Consider the following 17,603-nt stretch of genomic DNA (forward strand, 5'->3'; position numbering starts at 1 on the left):
TTAATCAATTAACTAATTAAATAAAATCTTTGACATGTTCATTTTATAGTTCTATAAAAGTTATAATTTTAAATTGGATACATATGTACATATTTTATATATGTATATATATATATATATATATATATAGTATTACACACCGCTGTTTCCCTCATTTAATAGCTACTGCAAACCTTCATGTTTCTGTTTAGGTCTCATTCTATGAGCTTCTTTTCACTGCCAGAAAATGATTTCTCTTTTGTGAAGAAAAATATAGAATAGCAAATAATTATATCCAAAACTATGTCACTGAGTCATCGTATAAGCATTTGAATTCATCATTGGCTCCCTTTCTCCCTCTCTTCCTTTTCTGGGAAAAATATGCCTACCCTCTCGCAGGTTAATCCCTTCATCCATGCACCCAATTCTATCTGTGTCAATTAAGATACTTTATACTATTACTACTAATGTTTCTCTCATAAACCTTTAGTGCATAACAAAATTCAAGTCAATTTCATCTTTAAAAATATTACCCTATATCTACTTTCACTTGTTTTCCTTCATTTAATTGCAGTGTTTTCTTACAGTCATCTACACTGGTTTCCACTTTCTTATTTCAGCCTACTGAGATAGGCTTTTGTCCCAACAAAGGGTTTAACCCTCTTTCTTCCATATCCCAAATCACAACCTAGCTATAAAATTCAAATAATTTTCAATACGTAATACATTATTTTTCTCTATTCCATATTATAGCTTTGGCCTCTCCTTTTTTCTTAAAATTCCCTTCTCTGTTGGCTTCTAGACACCTCTCTTGACTTCACACCTTCTTACTACACTGTTGATAGCATCAGCTCATTTTTGACTGGAAAAATCAACTTTGGCAGTTCAAAGATTAAGAAACTGACCCAAAACAACATTTTCCATAATTCATTTGGGCAGGCCTTCTGTGTTCATAGAAGAAATCTTTCCTCCCTTAGGAAGGCTGTGATTCCTGAGTATAATGCAAGATCTTTTATATTTTACTTTGAGGTTTTTGAGATTAGTTTCTGATCTCACATCAGATCCCAGGAACACACACACTCTGACATTCAAATCCCAGTGGGAAAAGATATGTGAGCAAGTAAAAAGTTATACTGAGGAGCTGATTAAACAAAAATGAAATATTGTAATGTGTTTTTCTACATTCTGAGAATGTCTCAAGGAAAAATATATTTGGCTTTCAAAATGGTAGATTGTTATATATAAGGTTAGATTATAATATTTGCTATCTAATTTGAGTTAGCCAGCTCAAAGCAATTTGTCAGGGTCTGCCCAGTGGCAGAGTGGTTAAGTTTGCCTGCTCTGCTTCTGCAGTCAGGTGTTCGTGGGTTCAGATCCCACACATGCACATACACACCACTCGTCAAGCCATGCTGTGGCAGCATCCCACATAAAGTACAGGAACATTGGCACAGATGTTAGCTCAGGGCCAATCTTCTTCACAAAAACACACAAAAAGCAACTTTCAAACAGCTATCAAATTTTTCTATGGGATAGGATGGTGGAATAAACTGGAAACAGGATCTATCTAGCTATTTAGAATTAGAAGTTCTTGAAAGTCCACATGTAGATGTAACACCAATTATGAATGAAGTTAATGACTATGGTAAGTGCTATTTGTACATTCATTTTCAAATGAAATTCTGACCATTCAAGACCAGACTAGATCAGAGAGTTTTCATGTAAAAAATACATTTGCTCTGTGAATATGTTGTGCCAGGTTGTGTTCTAGATAACAAACAGAAAAGTGGGATAACTTGAACTCGACATTAAGAATTTTGTCAAATATAGAATAGTAAGTGAAAGATGGTAGAGGAAACAACATAAGCAGTTACACGGAGCTTGGAAAGTTGATGACATGATAGGAGACTTGGAAATGACATTTATAGAGATTGTGTTGCCTAATGAAGAAATATAATACTGGAAATTTTTAGGAACATTCAGTGCACCTCAATCATTTCCAGACAACTAGGGGAATTTCCCATGAAGTATCATTGGAAGGCAAAGAGAAATTTGATATTTCAAGTTTTTGTGAAGCTGAATGCAAAGTAGACATATTTTTTGCTAATAAAACAAAGCAATCAGTGTTCAAATATAAAAAGTGTGTCTATATCTTAGTAGGACATAGAGACCAATAGTTATCCATACTAAAGTGAGAGTAACTCTGTTTCACTGAAGACTTAACATCCAGGGTCTCTGAAAGTGACATTGCAGATTCTAGAGAGAGATCAAATTAATAGCTGACTAGAATACAAGCACCTCTGTAGCTGAAAAGACAAACACAAGGTTTAATATTGAAGTTTCCTCTAAAGATTCTAGGCCTCTAGTATATTGATGCTTTCTAGTTCAGTGACTCCCAATTCAGGTGATTTTGCTCCCTAGGCGAGATTTGAAAATGCCTGGAGATATTTTTTTGTGTCAAAAATGTAGGAGTAGGTCCTGACACCTGATGGGTAGAGGTTAGAGATGCTGATGAACACCCCCTAATACACGGGACAGACACCCACAGCACACAATTGTCTGGCTCAAAATTTCAACAGTGCTAAGATTGAGAAATCCTGTTCTAATTAGAGGACCAAAGGATAAATATGTTTTTTCTCACCTCATCTTAAAATACACAGACTCATGGGTGATACGGGAAATCTCACTCCATTTAAAACCTTTGAAAACTAATACAGAGCCATGTTTGTATCATGAGCACAATATACTACCACTCTTTTAGTCATTACTCATTCATTTGTTTCAGTAAATAATGAATAGCTGTCTTCACCAGGGATACTAGAATATTTCTAAATGATTCTTACCCTCAAAGAATTCTTTATAAGAATCATTGCATGAATTATGTGTCACAGGTCCTTGTGGTTTTGATATTATGTTTAAGTCCAACAATAACTCTCTGAGGCAGGCAGCTTATCTTCAGTTTATATTTAAGAGAATTGAGATCAAGCAAGTTTAAGTGTCTTTCTCAAAATCACTCTTCTGGATCTAAATCTGGACCAAGGATTTTAATCTCAAGTCAAGTGTTCTTCCTACTTCACTAAAGAAACAGGACCTATGTTGCATTTAAATAAGTAAAAATATAGACAATAACAAATACGAAATGAAATCTTTAGAAAGTTATAAAACAAAGAAGTGTTAACATTGTAATAACATAGGAAAGGTAAATTATGATTTGACCTTTAAAAGATGGGTCTGTCAAGCTTGAAAATGGACCCTTGTATATATATCAGGTTCTAATTTCTGGCACTTGTAAATGTCATCTTATTTGGAAAAAGATTGCTTACACGTGTGATTAGGCTAAGGATCCTGGATTATCTAGATATGCTCTGAATGCCATCACAATTGTCCTCATAAGAGAGAAACAGAAGATTATTTCACACACACACACACACACACACACACACACACACGCAAGTGTATGCAGTGAAGATGGAGAAGAGAGAGGTTTAAAGACGCTAGCGTTGAAGACTGAAGCAATATGACCACAAGTCAAGAAATGCCTGCAGCCACCAGAAGCTGGAATAGATAAAAAGAGTCATTCTCTAGAACCTTCTGAGGGAGTATGGTTCTGCTGACACCTTGATTTTGGTGCACTGATATCAATTTCAAATTTCTGATCTTCCGAACTTTAAGAGAATAAATGTCTACTGTTTTAAGCCACCAAAGTTTTAGTAATTTTTTTCAGAAGCCATGGGAAACTAACACAATTGGTTTAAAATATAATAGATTTAGAAAATATAGTGAATGCTTAAAATATTATCAGATAGAGCAAAAAATATTACCAAGGACATGGAAACTGAAACAGGCATGGCAAATATATGACCCATGTGTTTAATCAAGACTTAAGGTAAAATAGAGAACAAAGGATAAAAGTAAAGACAACAACAGAAATAAGAGCAGATAATTTATTAATCAGTTATAATGTACCATATATAGTGCTAAGAACTTAATATATTCATTTAATTTTCATGAAAGTTTTATTAGAAAAGTGGAGTATTATTATCACTATTTCGCAGAAGAGAAGATTTTAAAAGTTCTAAAATTATTACCTTGCAATTGGAAAAGCAATAAAAGAGAAATTAAACAAAAAACTAAAAAATAATACTCAGAAATACACATAAAACACATAAGAAATTAACTTCAAATTTTCATCAAAAAACAGAGAATATAAGACAAATGTATACTCATTCCATGGGAAAAAAATGATGTCAATTTAATAAGAATGGTTGTATGCTTTAAGGATAATGACAAGATATATCTCTTTGTGTGCACTTTGTTAGAAATATATTGATGTTACCTCAAACCAAGAAACCCAGTCTAACAATGTAACCCCAAAAACCCAGTGAAGGCAGTTAGAGATCTCCATGGAAGAAAGTGATCCCAGAGTCCTCCTCCAACACCATCTTCCCAGCAATCCCTCTTCTCTTTTGCTTCTGAGTTTCAAATTATAGTTATTTTTACTATTTGATATTGTTACCCAGGTCTTAAGTGTTTTTCTTTTCTTCACTATTTTTTTTGTGTGTGTACAATTTGAGGTGTTTCTTATTGATCTCTCCTTAATTTCACTAATTCTTTCCTCATCTATGTTGAAGATATTGCCATGTCATTTAAAATATCCTTTATCTCTGTTACTTTTTCTAACATTTTTATTTGATTCAGTTTTATAGTTTCCATGACTTTGCTGAAATCCCCATCTATTCGTTCATGTTATCTACCTTTTCCACTAGAGCCCATAGGAATCATATTTACTTTAGATTGCCGGTCTGCTGTTTCTAATGTCTAGGTTATCTGACCCTAATTGTTAATATCTTTGTCTTTTTTTAGTGGGTTGCTTTCTTCTGGTTATTTATGTTACCAGGTAATTTTTGCATAAGAACATATATCATTTGTAGGACAACAGAGAATGAAGGAAGTGGCATTTTTGCCCGGAAATTAACTCACTTCTTTTGCTTAACATTAAGTGTAGGAGTTAATCTGGGCTTCAGTGTTGTCAACACTATAGCCACCTCAGTGCACCGTAAGCTTCAAATTTCTAAATATAAGGGGTTATATTTAGAATGAAGGTTGGCTTATATTTTCAATGTCTAACCCACTTTGAACTTTAAGTCTTCCCTTTGCACGTGTCCCCCACAGAGGATCTCCTTCCTGATCCTTCCCTCTCTCCTATTAGAATGCTATTACTGGTAACTCTGTGCTTGTCTTAGTTGGTTGCCCAGTGACCCCAGCTATCCAGGGGATTCCAAAAATGTTTGAAATTTGTGGAATATCTAACTCTTTGTGTCATAATATTGGAAGAAAATCTCTTTCTAGCTTGCTGCCTCCTACCCTTAAACCAGAGACTGATAATATTGATTAAAGAAAGATTTAATTAAGTGAAATTGTAATACATTTTTAAAATTATCACTTAATAAATCATAGCAGAGCCTTTTTTATAAACTTCTAAAGAACTAAGAAAGTGAACTTCTCCACTGACTGCATAACAATTTCATTTTAAAATTAGAAGATTAGCAGATGCACCTTAAACAAGAAATGAGATGCATATAATTTTACTTGGTCAATTATTAAAATCATCATGAATGATAAGAGCTCATGAGAATTTTGACTTAACATGTGTGTGATGTTAAAAAATATTGAATGACATCCCTACTACAAAAACCATCACTATTTTGTTCCCATCTTTCTTTTTGTAATATCATTAAATTTAAGTGTGCTGAAATCTCTATTATTCTAGCAATACAAATATTCATCCATGGATAGTTTGAGTAATTGAAATGAAAATGAAAATCATTCCAATCAGTATCATTAAGAGATGTCTTTCAAATGACATTTTATAGTTTATCTTTTAAAAATTTACAAAAATTTGTAACACACTTTTTATTAAATAGGTGTAAGGTAATGATTGTTACATTGAAAAATGTTTATGTAACAATCACTTAGAACTTTATTAACAAGGGAAATAAAAGGTAAATTTACATATATTTTTGTTGCAAAGTACTATGCTCTTAGGATTATTAAGGGACAGAATTCTGGAGAGTAAGTGAATTTAAATACGGGTTCAGGGCCAAAAGAAATGATATGAAATCTTATGCTTTGTATATTTCAAATTAATTATCATGAACATAAGATAGCCATGGTATGCATTGTATATTACATTTTTATTTTTCAATTAAATTTATGATTTATTTTCAAAGTCAATTGAAAATTCTAACAGCTATATAGATTTTTACATTAATTTACTTAAGAAGCACATGAGTTAATAAAGATTGAATAACACTAATAAAAATCCTGTCCTATAGAAGTTACCAAAGATAATTTGAAAACTAAAGTTGGAAAATGGAAGAATATGAAATTTTACATCAGTATTAAATGAAAAGCGTTAGGGCCTGTAGGGTTGAAGTCTCAAATTATTGTCTTGATTATGTCACACATTAATTTTAAAACAATGATCAGAGCACTTAATACGTATTTCCATTTCCTCAGAAAAAAAATAAATGGATTGTGTCTCTGACGTCACAAAAACTTAGCCATCATTTGCCAAGATAGAAAAGAAACATAAATATTTATTCTCTGAAAATGGATTAGCCATCACTGATTCCAATCAACACCTATGTAACTTTTCTACTACTTATACACGATTGCCCTAGTTCAATTAAATTGTTCTAGTTCAAGTAAATAACAATGTGTAGAAGAACAGAGTTTATTTGTGAATATATGAAATTATGTTAGTTTTCATTACATATCCAAATAACCGGAAAAAAAGGTGATATTAATCTATCATTTTAAGTTTAAAACCATATAACCGTTTCAAATTATTTTATGGAAGCAACATAAAATTGTTGCCCAGTTTTCCTTTTACCTTCACAAAAACAGTGAGAATTTGTTCTCTCAATATTTTACTAACTAGATTTAAAATTTTGTGCAGACACAAAAAATATAAAAGACAAAATGTTTAAGTAGGTCAAGCAAAATTAGTGATAGAAGAGATAAAAAAATCAACATGGTGCTATAAAATTTCTAAATTAGATGCTTGTCTATGAAGACATCTTATAATAAATATTACAATTGTTAGAGGAAAAGTTAATCCTTCTTCATCACACAGTAATCTAAGTTTGATTCTTTCTTTGTTTAGATTATAATTAAATATTAGAGTTAATTTAAAGCAACATTCAAGTACAAGAAAAGTAAATAGCTCTCAATACTTACAACAAATAAATTCAATTGTTTTATGAAGACTTCCTAGAGCGTCCTGATGAAGAAAATTGAGATATACACTTGGTCAAGCTACCATATGAATTAATAATATATTTATGCTATTTGGTGTCTGAAAGAAAGGAAACATAAAACATAGAACATCAATATATATTAATATATTTTCTTCTTTTTGTTCTATTTCAAGAAGCAAGCTAATATTGCTAAACCTCTTACAAATCCTTTCATCTTACACAAAGTAACTCTTTTGTGAGATAATTTAGAATAATAGCTATAATTTATGCAAATTTTCATTCCTTTGGGCACCTAACAAGTTACTTTGTGTGCATATAGCATAAAATAGTGGCTCAAAATATTTGTTGAGTCATTGACTTAATGATATGTACTCACCTTTGGAACATCACTCATGCTCTTTACTCCTCAATAAAACTACAGTCTTTTTCTCTTGTTTTTCCTAAAAACGTACCTATCCTTCAGGGCCAAGAAAAAGAAACAGGCAATTATGAAGCAATCCCTGTGATAGCCACAAATGACACTCTCTCTCCCCACCAACCCTATTTTTATATTTTCTAAAAATCTGGATTGTGAGATTCTTGAAAGCGAAGCTGTTATCTTTTTGTCATCTATTTCACTAAATTTAAAATAGAAAATTTTTTTTTTTAATTTAGCATCTACAATCTGTCAGTTAGCAGGGAAGAAAGGATAAGATAACTAGCATTTATTGCAAATATACAACATACCAGATATATTGTCTACATTTTCTTTTGTTCCCTGCACCACATTAAAAACTAAATCATATTACATCATTTTTGTAAATAAAGACCTACTGAAGATAACTGGTTTTCCCTGGTTTATACAATCAGAGCCAGATATAGTCTAACTTAAAGCTCATGTTCTTTCTTTTTGAAAATCCAAAATGATTTCTGAAAATGAACTCTTGATACACAGTTTATTCAGAAATCAGAAAGGTGTTCTGCAAGACCTTCATTAAATATTTACCCATTCATACATTCCATATGAAAACAATTTGTTTTTGTTATTTTACCGACTGTATCCTTGACATCTTTATTTCTCAGACTGTAAATCAGAGGATTCAACATGGGGATCACCACTGTGTAAAACACAGAGGCCACTTTGACTGTGTGCCTGGAGTTTTTGGAGTTGGGCACACAGTACAGAAAGAGAATGGTGCCATGAAATATGGTGATGGCGGTCAAGTGTGAGGCACAGGTGGAGAAAACTTTGCGGTGCCCACCAGCTGAACGAATCTTTAGGGTGGTGACAACAATGAACACATAAGATGTGAGAATGATGAGCAGTGTGCTCACCTCATTAAAAGTGGCAACAATGAACAGAAACAACTGACTGAGATAAGAATCAGAGATAGAGAGGGAAATCAGGGAAGACAGCTCACAGAAGAAGTGGTTGATTCTATTGAAACCCTGAAAAGATAATTTAATAGCAGAACATGTGAGTAGCAAAGAACATCCTATGCCCCATGCATATGATACAAATACTAGCATGGCACAGAGTTTCTGTGACATGGCAACTGTGTAGAGCAGAGGGTGGCAAATGGCCACAAAGCGATCATAGGCCATCACAGCAAATAGAATTAATTCAGTCACCACAAAGGTGCAAAAGAAAAAGAATTGCACCATACATCCTGAAAAGGAAATAGTTCTGTCTTCTGCAAGTAGATTCACCAGCATCATGGGAGCAATGATGGAAGAATAGCAGAAATCCGCAAATGAGAGATGGCTGAGAAAAAAGTACATGGGGGTCTGTAGTTTGGGGTTAATTTTGATGATCACAATCATTCCAAGATTCCCTACCACACTGAAGCTGTAAATGGCCAGAAATACCAAGAAGAGGGGTATTTTCAGTTTTGGGTAATCTGAGAAGCCCAAGAGGGTGAATGTGGCCCCAGCAGTTAGATTTCTCTCTGCTAGAAACATCTTTCCTGATGGTAGGATCTGAAAATCAGTCCTGGGAATAAGACATTATGGAGAGCGATGGACACATAAAGCATGGTTGACTATCCCCTGTGTAGAACATAAGGTGAGACAAAATAGATCTGTGTTATAATCCTGAGAGGTGTAAGTATCCAAGACAGGAATATCTAATGTTTCAGAAAAGAATTACTAGTTAATTCTACTTTCTCAAAAATTGTATAACTTAATTCTGTTCTTATCCTAAAATATAACTTTAAAGACTTACAAATGGAATAATTATGAACTCAAGAAATTTATGTGGTAACATCTAATCAAATCATCATGTGAGACATTCTAATCTCACTGATTTCATGAATTCTGCAAAGAAAGGTCTAGTAAAATGAAAAAAAGATTTTCTATCCTGTGATTACTAATGAAAAGTGAATCATATGAAATACCTCATAATGAGAACAAATTTCTATAAAATCTGAGCACATATTGTGATATAAAGAAAGAATAGTCTGTATACTTAATTATATCCACATTTTAAATATCAGTTTAGCACTTTAATGATCATTCCTCCTTTTGGCTACATAGGGCAAATCTCAAAGTAAATAATGATTTATGTTTTTCAGTAAGGACTATCTATTGAACCCCTTTTTCTACAGGTAAGCACACAGAAGCCTGAAGAAGTCATGACTTGCTGAATGACATGGAAATTGGATGATCAATCTACAACCAGAATCCAGATTCTTAAATTCAGTCATGTACTCATCACTCTGTGCCAGGCTCAGATCCACATTGCAAATTGAGATATTCACATTTTTATTTTGTAAAGATCACATTTTTACACATTTTTGCTAATTCTTTCAACCAATTTCAAGACAATCTTCATACTATAAACTATGGAAACTAGTCCAATGAATGTGTTGAGGGCCATGTAGCTCTTCTGAAGATCTATGTCAAAATGAAATGTACTGAATGGAAGTTAGAGAAACATCCTTGTTCAGGAATAAGTATGGCAAGGACCCTTACATATTGAGAAAGACTCTTGCCTTTTCTAGATCCTTCTCTCCTCTTTCTGTATTGCTCCAATAATACTTATTTTGTCCCCCATTAGCTGTCAACAATATAGATGGGAGTTAAGATGTATCCACACTCTAAAGACATTTATGATAAAGGAATTCTTAATACAGATAGAATGGTGGGATGCATCAAATTGGTTATGAGGTAAAACCCCCAGTTAAATTTGAATCTTAAATAGATAACAAATTTTGTTGTGTGTGTCTGAAATATTGCACAGATATACTCATACTAAAAAGTTATTCATTGTTTATCTGAATTTCAAATTAAATTTAGCATTTTGTATTCTGTATTGCTAAATCTAGCAATCCTATATCCAGAACAACTCAGAATGATGTTATGGTGAGGAACACAACCCAGTTCTCCTGAAACTTTCCTCTTTTTAATACTGTAAATCAAGAATACCAGGAATTCCTTCTATTATAATTCTTTATAATGAAGTTTTTTCTCAGACTATCATTTCTGGTAAGGTCATCTCTGTTTCTGCAACTCTAGAATCAGATGGCTCTAGATGTTCCATCACTAAAGATCAGAGGCCTCCTATCACACTGAGAATTCTCAATGGCCCTATATGTTCAGATATCCAAGGATTTAAAGATCAATCAGAAGGCAATGTTTTCCAGTCAATTATCAGTATTGTAAAATTATTTCTTAATTCCCTTTTTCAGAGTTTCTCAGCCTCGGAACTATTGACATTTTGTGCTGGATTATTTTTTTTTGTTATGGGGAGATGGCCTCTACATTGGACCATGTATAGCAGCATTTCTGGCTTCTATCTACTAGATGACAGTATCACTCTTATCCCCAGTCCCTCCATTGTGACAATCAGAAATGTTTCCAGAGAGGCTGGCCAACTGGTGTAGTGGTTAAGTGTGTGTACTCTGCTTCGACAGGGGAGCCCAGGGTTCACTGGTTCAGATCATGGGCACAGACCTACACACTGTTCATCAAGCCGTGATGTAGTGGCATCCCACATAGAAAAACTAGAAAGATTTACAACTAGGATATACAACTATGTACTGGGGCTTTGAGGAGAAAAAGAAAAAGAGAGAGAGAAACAAAGATTGGCATCAGATGCTAGCTCACAGCCAATCTTCTTCACCAAAAAAAAAAAAAAAAGTAATAATGCATACCTTTAAAGCCATTAATGTGAGTGGCAGGGAAAAATGAAAAACAAAAAAAAAGTCACCAGGCATTGTCAAATGTCCCCTTGAGGGCAGAATGGGGTACACAATGTAGTTGAGAACTATTGCTTTATTTCCTTGGTTCTGATAAATTTTCACATTTGCCTGTTTGAACTCAACTTTAAACTAATGTGCAAATTAAATATTATGATTGCTTATCTCCCAAATTATGTTATTATATGGATTAAACAATTTGCATTATCTTTGAATCTGTGAAGTGGTATTTATAAACTTCTTCTTATCCATTCTTCCCTTTTTTTCTCTTTTTCCCTTGAGGGCTAGTATATTTTTTTCATGCTCTGAAATGTTATTTAGAGTAGGTCCTGTTTATTATAGTTCTCTAGCAGTTTCATTTTATTATTTTCAATTCTATTTTATTTAAATATCTCCTATTCTCCTTGCACAGCTCTTCCAAAGAAAATCACAGAAGCTCAGAGGCATATACCTGAAAACTCTCAGGGCCCTTCTATTCTCCTACTCTCAGGAAACAGTTGTTCCACACACCGCTATGGAGGAGCTCAGCTAAGCCAGGCCCTCGGTACAAAACTGCATAAAGAGAAAGTATTTGTTCCAGTTACTTAATGTTTACAGTGGCTCAAAAGTTTCTCTAAATGATTTTTCCTGTGAAGAACTGACTGAACCTAGGCATCTTCTTCATATCTCACATGAAAAAGAGTATCCATATCTTCTCTGAGCTACAAACCAACCTCCTGGTGGAAAAGGCAGCCCCTCTCCTGCCTCTGGAGAGCTAGCTTGGGGGGAGATGCTAAGACTCTTATATCTCCTTCCACTCCCTGTGCCGCCAGGACCCTAGAGACAATTGCTCATCTTATTCCCCAGAGGACTTAAAACAAGCAATTAAAATTACTGATTGTTTTCTGATGTAATTCTGGTTTCTTGGAAAACCTAAAGAAAAACAACGGCAGCTTTAGAAACATTTTATATAAAAATTAATTGAAAGTTTAATTGTCTTCTCCTCATGCTCCATGATCATTCTCATAGTCTCCCCAAATTATTGTGTCATGTCAAAAGTTATCTTTTTTATTTATTCAACAAATATTTTTATCTTTTTTAGTACATTTTTAAATTCTTTTTAAATTTTTTCTGGCTTTATTGAGGTATAATTGACAAATAAAAATTGCGGATATTTAAGGAGTACAACCTGATGCTCTGATATACATATGCATTGTGAAATAATCACCACAATCAAACTAGTTAGCATATCCTTTACTTCAAATTACTATTTTCTTTCTTTATTTTTGGTGATAATATCTAAATTCTACCCTCTTAGCAAGTTTCAAGTGTACAATACAGTATTGTTAACTTTAGTCACGATGCTGTACATTAGATCTTCAGAATTTATTCAGCTTGCATCACCGAAACTTTGTACCCTTTGACCAATATGTCTCCATTTCTCCCTCCTCATCCCCTGACAACCACCATTTGACTTTCTGCTTCTATGAGTTTGACTGTTTTAAATTGCACATATAAGTGAGATTTTGCAGTATTCGTCTTTTAAGAAATATTTCTAAGAATCTACCACGTCCCTCCTCTGTGTAAGGCTTAACTGCTCCCAGTTACACTAACTACACTGAGGGAGTGGGAAGTGCCTGCTAACGTCCCTCAGGACTTTGTTATGATACTGCTAATGATATTTGGAGCAGAGCATCACCTCATACATATTACTGATAGGACTACAAATGGGATTGGTTTCTCATTGTCACCAGAAGAAGCTACATCAAACTAGAACCACTACATTAGGATTTCTAAAGTTATTGCAAATATCATGGATACCTGATAAACAAATACAGTGTATACTGTTCACAGTATATTATCTTTTCTTCCACCTTATCATAAACCTTTCATCCAGAACTCTGCAATCCTTTTAAAGACAGTGCCACAAAATTCTTGATCCATCTTCTCTATCATCACTGGCATTTCTTTAGATCACAGTTTTATTGTTTCACACTTGTACTGTTCAATAGTCTCCAAATTGGTCTTTAAGCCTACAGAATCACCCTCTCATATCTGTCTGCCACACTGCCACTAAAACAATTCTTTTCAAAGGAAATCAACTTATATTTAGATATTTGTTTAAATATGCATAAAATATATCTGGAAGTATATATTAGACATTTTTCACATGGTAGAGAGAAAAGAAGAGGTAGATCATGGTAATATATCACTTATTCCAAAAGTAAATACATTAAATAAGTGTAAACTAAATTAAAATAAATAGGTGAAAGCTATAATGAGCAAATCATTCCCCAGATTGTAAATCTGAGTGACTCATAGTCACTTCTAGGTGCATATTCAAGTTCATAAAATTTCTTGCTAGGTTGTCTCTCCCAAACTTATCCTTGTTCACGTTCTGTACAAATTTCTGTCTCCATATATCCTTATATATATCTCTCTCTATGTATCTCTATCTCTCTATCATCTATGTATCTATCTATCTGCATGCTGTTTTACATATCTGCACATTTATGCAATGTCTTATCAATCTACATACCCGTAACTTACCACTTATCACATTTATCCACAAAACATGACTGAGTCATGAACCTTTCCAAAAACGATTTCTAACTTCCCCAGACAAAATTCCTTATTTGAAAGTCACAATTTCTATGACTCATCCTTTAATTGTTGGTTGGACTCCAGTGTGATGTAGTTATTAGTTTATATTTACATGGCTTTCTCTCCAGCTAGAGTGTGGGTCCCTAGAGATAATGGAAAAACTTTCACTTGTGTATCCTCCTCACATATTTCTATGTCTACCCAAAAATAGATGTATCCAGACATAAGTATTATTGAAGCACAACCCTTAGCTTTATTTTCTTCATCTGATATATTTGGGATAACGCTGATCTAATTCACACGAGGAGTAAGAATGTGCTCAATCTTCAAGTCCATGTATCAGTTCTGCAGCCAGACCTAGATCTCAATTCTATCTTCTACTCTTCTGATCCGTCTTCTACATACTACACTGACCTTCAGCCTGTAGAGTCAGGACCAAATAATCATGGATTGGAAAGCATGGATTTAGCTAGGAAAATCAAATTTAAACTGTGTGATGCAATATGGATTCAATTGTTTAATTTTGTTTTGTTTTCATGACAGAATTCTAGAGCAAAGCATTGGCATTTGAATCCATACTATGTTTCATCTATTTTTAAGATCTATTTTCACCTATTATATCATCTCTGAGGTTGGAGATATCTTACAATTAATGGTAAAGAAATAACTGTCTCATATTTGAAAATGTAAAGATTATTTTTGTGTATACATTTAGTGATGGTGACTTTTATAATACTTGAACTGTGAAACGTTAATGGACATAGAGAAGAAAAGTGTGTGGAGAGAAGCATTTCAGAGGTGAATTCTTGAGAAACTTGGAAACAGTGTTTTCATCTATCCAACTGGGATAATCACGGATATGTTATGTCTAATTTGAAAATAAAATGAAATTTATTCCTGTCAAAGTCCTGTCTTTCAAAAATAAATGCTATGGGTGAAACTGAGGCCACAGACTCTAGTGGATTTGTCTAAATTCACAGTTAGTGACATAAGCAAAAGCTGCAGTAGAATAACTTGCTGTGTTTTTGTTGTTATTTGTCTGTTTGCTTGTTTGTTTTGCATATGCATGAGCTTAATATCATTCCTTGGTGACCTAAAAAATCAAAACAAGCAAACAAAAAATTCTGATATCAGTGTTAACTTTAAATTCATAAAGTATGTTCTACTGTAGACTAACAATATCCTGAACATGCTCTAATTCCTATATTTTCAAGAATGATTCTGCTTAGAAACCATATCCCAGCAAAGTGATTCTAAAAGAATTAAACAAGTTGGTAGATGGGAATAAAACTTCAGATTAAGGGTCATTTTAATCTTTGTAATTATTTCCCCAGTTCCTAAATTAGTTATTTGTTGAAAAGTTTAATTCAATTTTCAAAAATATTCTAAACATTACTATTTGCTGTTTATTGATTATTCTTTCCAAAAGTAATTTTTAATCTGATATGAGTAAATACTCATATGATTGAGTTCATTTACTTCTTGGAGTGTCTATACTAAATAAATCAGCTGTTATAGCAAAACACTTGCAAGGAACTTTGCTACTTGTTCCCATTAAATCTGATGTTTAATTTTTGTTGCTGTTTATAAATGTTTCCTTCACTGAGGATTATTGTATCCAGCTAGAGTCACAATGTAGTTATGTCCATGTATTAATATGAAAATAACTAATAGCAGAGATGTAGTATATTTCACAGTCTTACATAATACCGATCAGTCTTGCAGAGAAAATTTTGTATTTTGAATGTTAAATAGTGTTATAAAATAACATATCCTTTACTCTTTATTAAAGAAGATGGAATAGGGACTGTGGGATATTTTCCAGGGTCTGGCAGAAAGATCAATGTTAAGAATATAATTTATTAAAGAATTTAATATATGATAATGGATATATTACATACCAATAAGAAAGAAAAGGATTCTTAGTAAATGGTGGTGTAACATTACTATATAGTTTGGGAAAGGGAGTTGTACAATGCCTTTGTAAGTATTCATTCATTCAGCAAACATATGCAAAATAAATAATAACCAATAAATTTAATACTTACTAAAATACGGATGGCCAATAGGCACATGAAAACATGTTCATCATCGCTGATCATCAGGGAAATGCAAATCAAAACTACACTAGGATAGCACCTTACGCCCATTAGAATGACAAAAATAACTAAAACAAATAGTATCAAATGTTGGAGAGGTTGTGGAGAAAAAGGAACCATCATACACTGCTGGTGGGAATGCAAACTTGTGCAGCCACTATGGAAAACAGTCTGGAGGTTCCTCAAAAAATTAAAAATAGAACTACCATATGATCCAGCTATTCCGCTACTGGGTATCTATCCAGAGAGCTTGATGTTAGCAATTTCAAAAGTCCTATGCACCCCAATGTTTATTGCAGCATTATTTACAATCGCCAAGATGTGGAAGCAACCTAAGTGCCCATCAACAGATGATTGGATAAAGAAGATGTGGCATATATACAATGGAATACTACTCACCCGTAAAAAAGAACAAAATCGTCCCATTGGCAACAACATGGATGGACATTGAGGGAATTATGTTAAGTGAAATAAGCCAGATAGAAAAGGACAATCTCTGTATGACTCCACTCATAAGAGGAATTTAAACCTGTGGACAAAGAGAACAGATTAGGGGCTACCAGGGGAAAGGAGGGGTGGGGGGTGGGCACAAAGGGTGAAGGGTTGCACCTACAACACGACTGACAGACAATAATATACAACTGAAATTTCACAAGATTGTAACCTATCATTAACTCAATAAAAAATTTTAAAAAATAATACAAATAAGAGATAAAATATAGAATGGAACAGGATTTATTTTAACTACATTCATTTTTTAAGTTGACAAAAATTGAATATAAGTACATAAAAAAGTAAACTACATATCAAGAAGCATGCCAAATACATAAAATTAAGTGGCATTACCAAATTATGATATTTTGCAACTATTAATCTCAGTGGTTAATGTTTTTTAAATATAAAATGTCTTGTAAATTATGAAAAACATTAACACCCAGTGGAAGTAGGAGCAAAGTGAACAGAAACCTCAGAGAAAAGAGTTTTAAAATAATTGAACATTAAATCCTTCCATTTTTTGAATTCCTCTTTTTTTCTTCTCTCACCCTACTATTTAGATTGACACAGAAATAAGTTATCTTTTGAATAAAATCATCATTAGGAGGTTTTCTAAGTCTCACTATATACAAATATATGTTATTATAGACATAATGTTTCTTTATACACTTTTTCTTGTTGCTTTATGTATTTTGACTATATCATTCAATTCGACCCAAGACAAAATATAGAATTAAACTTGAATGCTGTATCTACATCTCTATAATTCAGTAATTCATTAATGCAATTCAGTAATTTATGTCCATTCCTCACCCCTTTCCCAAATACTGGAGGTTGTATATGAATCAGTGTTGAAACAAGAAATGTGATTGAGACACACAGAGAAAGTGTGGAAAAGGTTGTTTTGTCAAGAGCAAAGACACAACAAAGAACGTAAACAAAGTTTAGAAGTCCATTTATCAGTCACAGTAGGCATTTGATCCACAATATTGTAAAATAAGCATGAA

The 17,603-nt window shown here is 33.2% G+C and overlaps 1 protein-coding gene across 1 annotated transcript; it reads right to left on the minus strand.

Moving 5' to 3' along the window:
• Positions 1-8,222: 8,222 nt before the first annotated feature.
• On the minus strand, positions 8,223-9,182 carry LOC124228568 (olfactory receptor 5D16-like). Its single transcript, XM_046643096.1, has one exon. It carries the CDS (start codon positions 9,180-9,182, stop codon positions 8,223-8,225), a length of 960 nt encoding a protein of 319 aa, XP_046499052.1.
• Between the last annotated feature and the right edge of the window lie 8,421 nt (positions 9,183-17,603).

The sequence above is a fragment of the Equus quagga genome, chromosome 17, assembly GCF_021613505.1.
Source record: "Equus quagga isolate Etosha38 chromosome 17, UCLA_HA_Equagga_1.0, whole genome shotgun sequence".
Taxonomy (NCBI): Eukaryota; Metazoa; Chordata; class Mammalia; order Perissodactyla; family Equidae; genus Equus; species Equus quagga.

What these genes read in the sequence shown, in the direction of transcription:
- LOC124228568 (XM_046643096.1), bottom strand. Translation starts at nt 9,182, where the DNA reads ATGTTTCTAGCAGAGAGAAATCTAACTGCTGGGGCCACATTCACCCTC.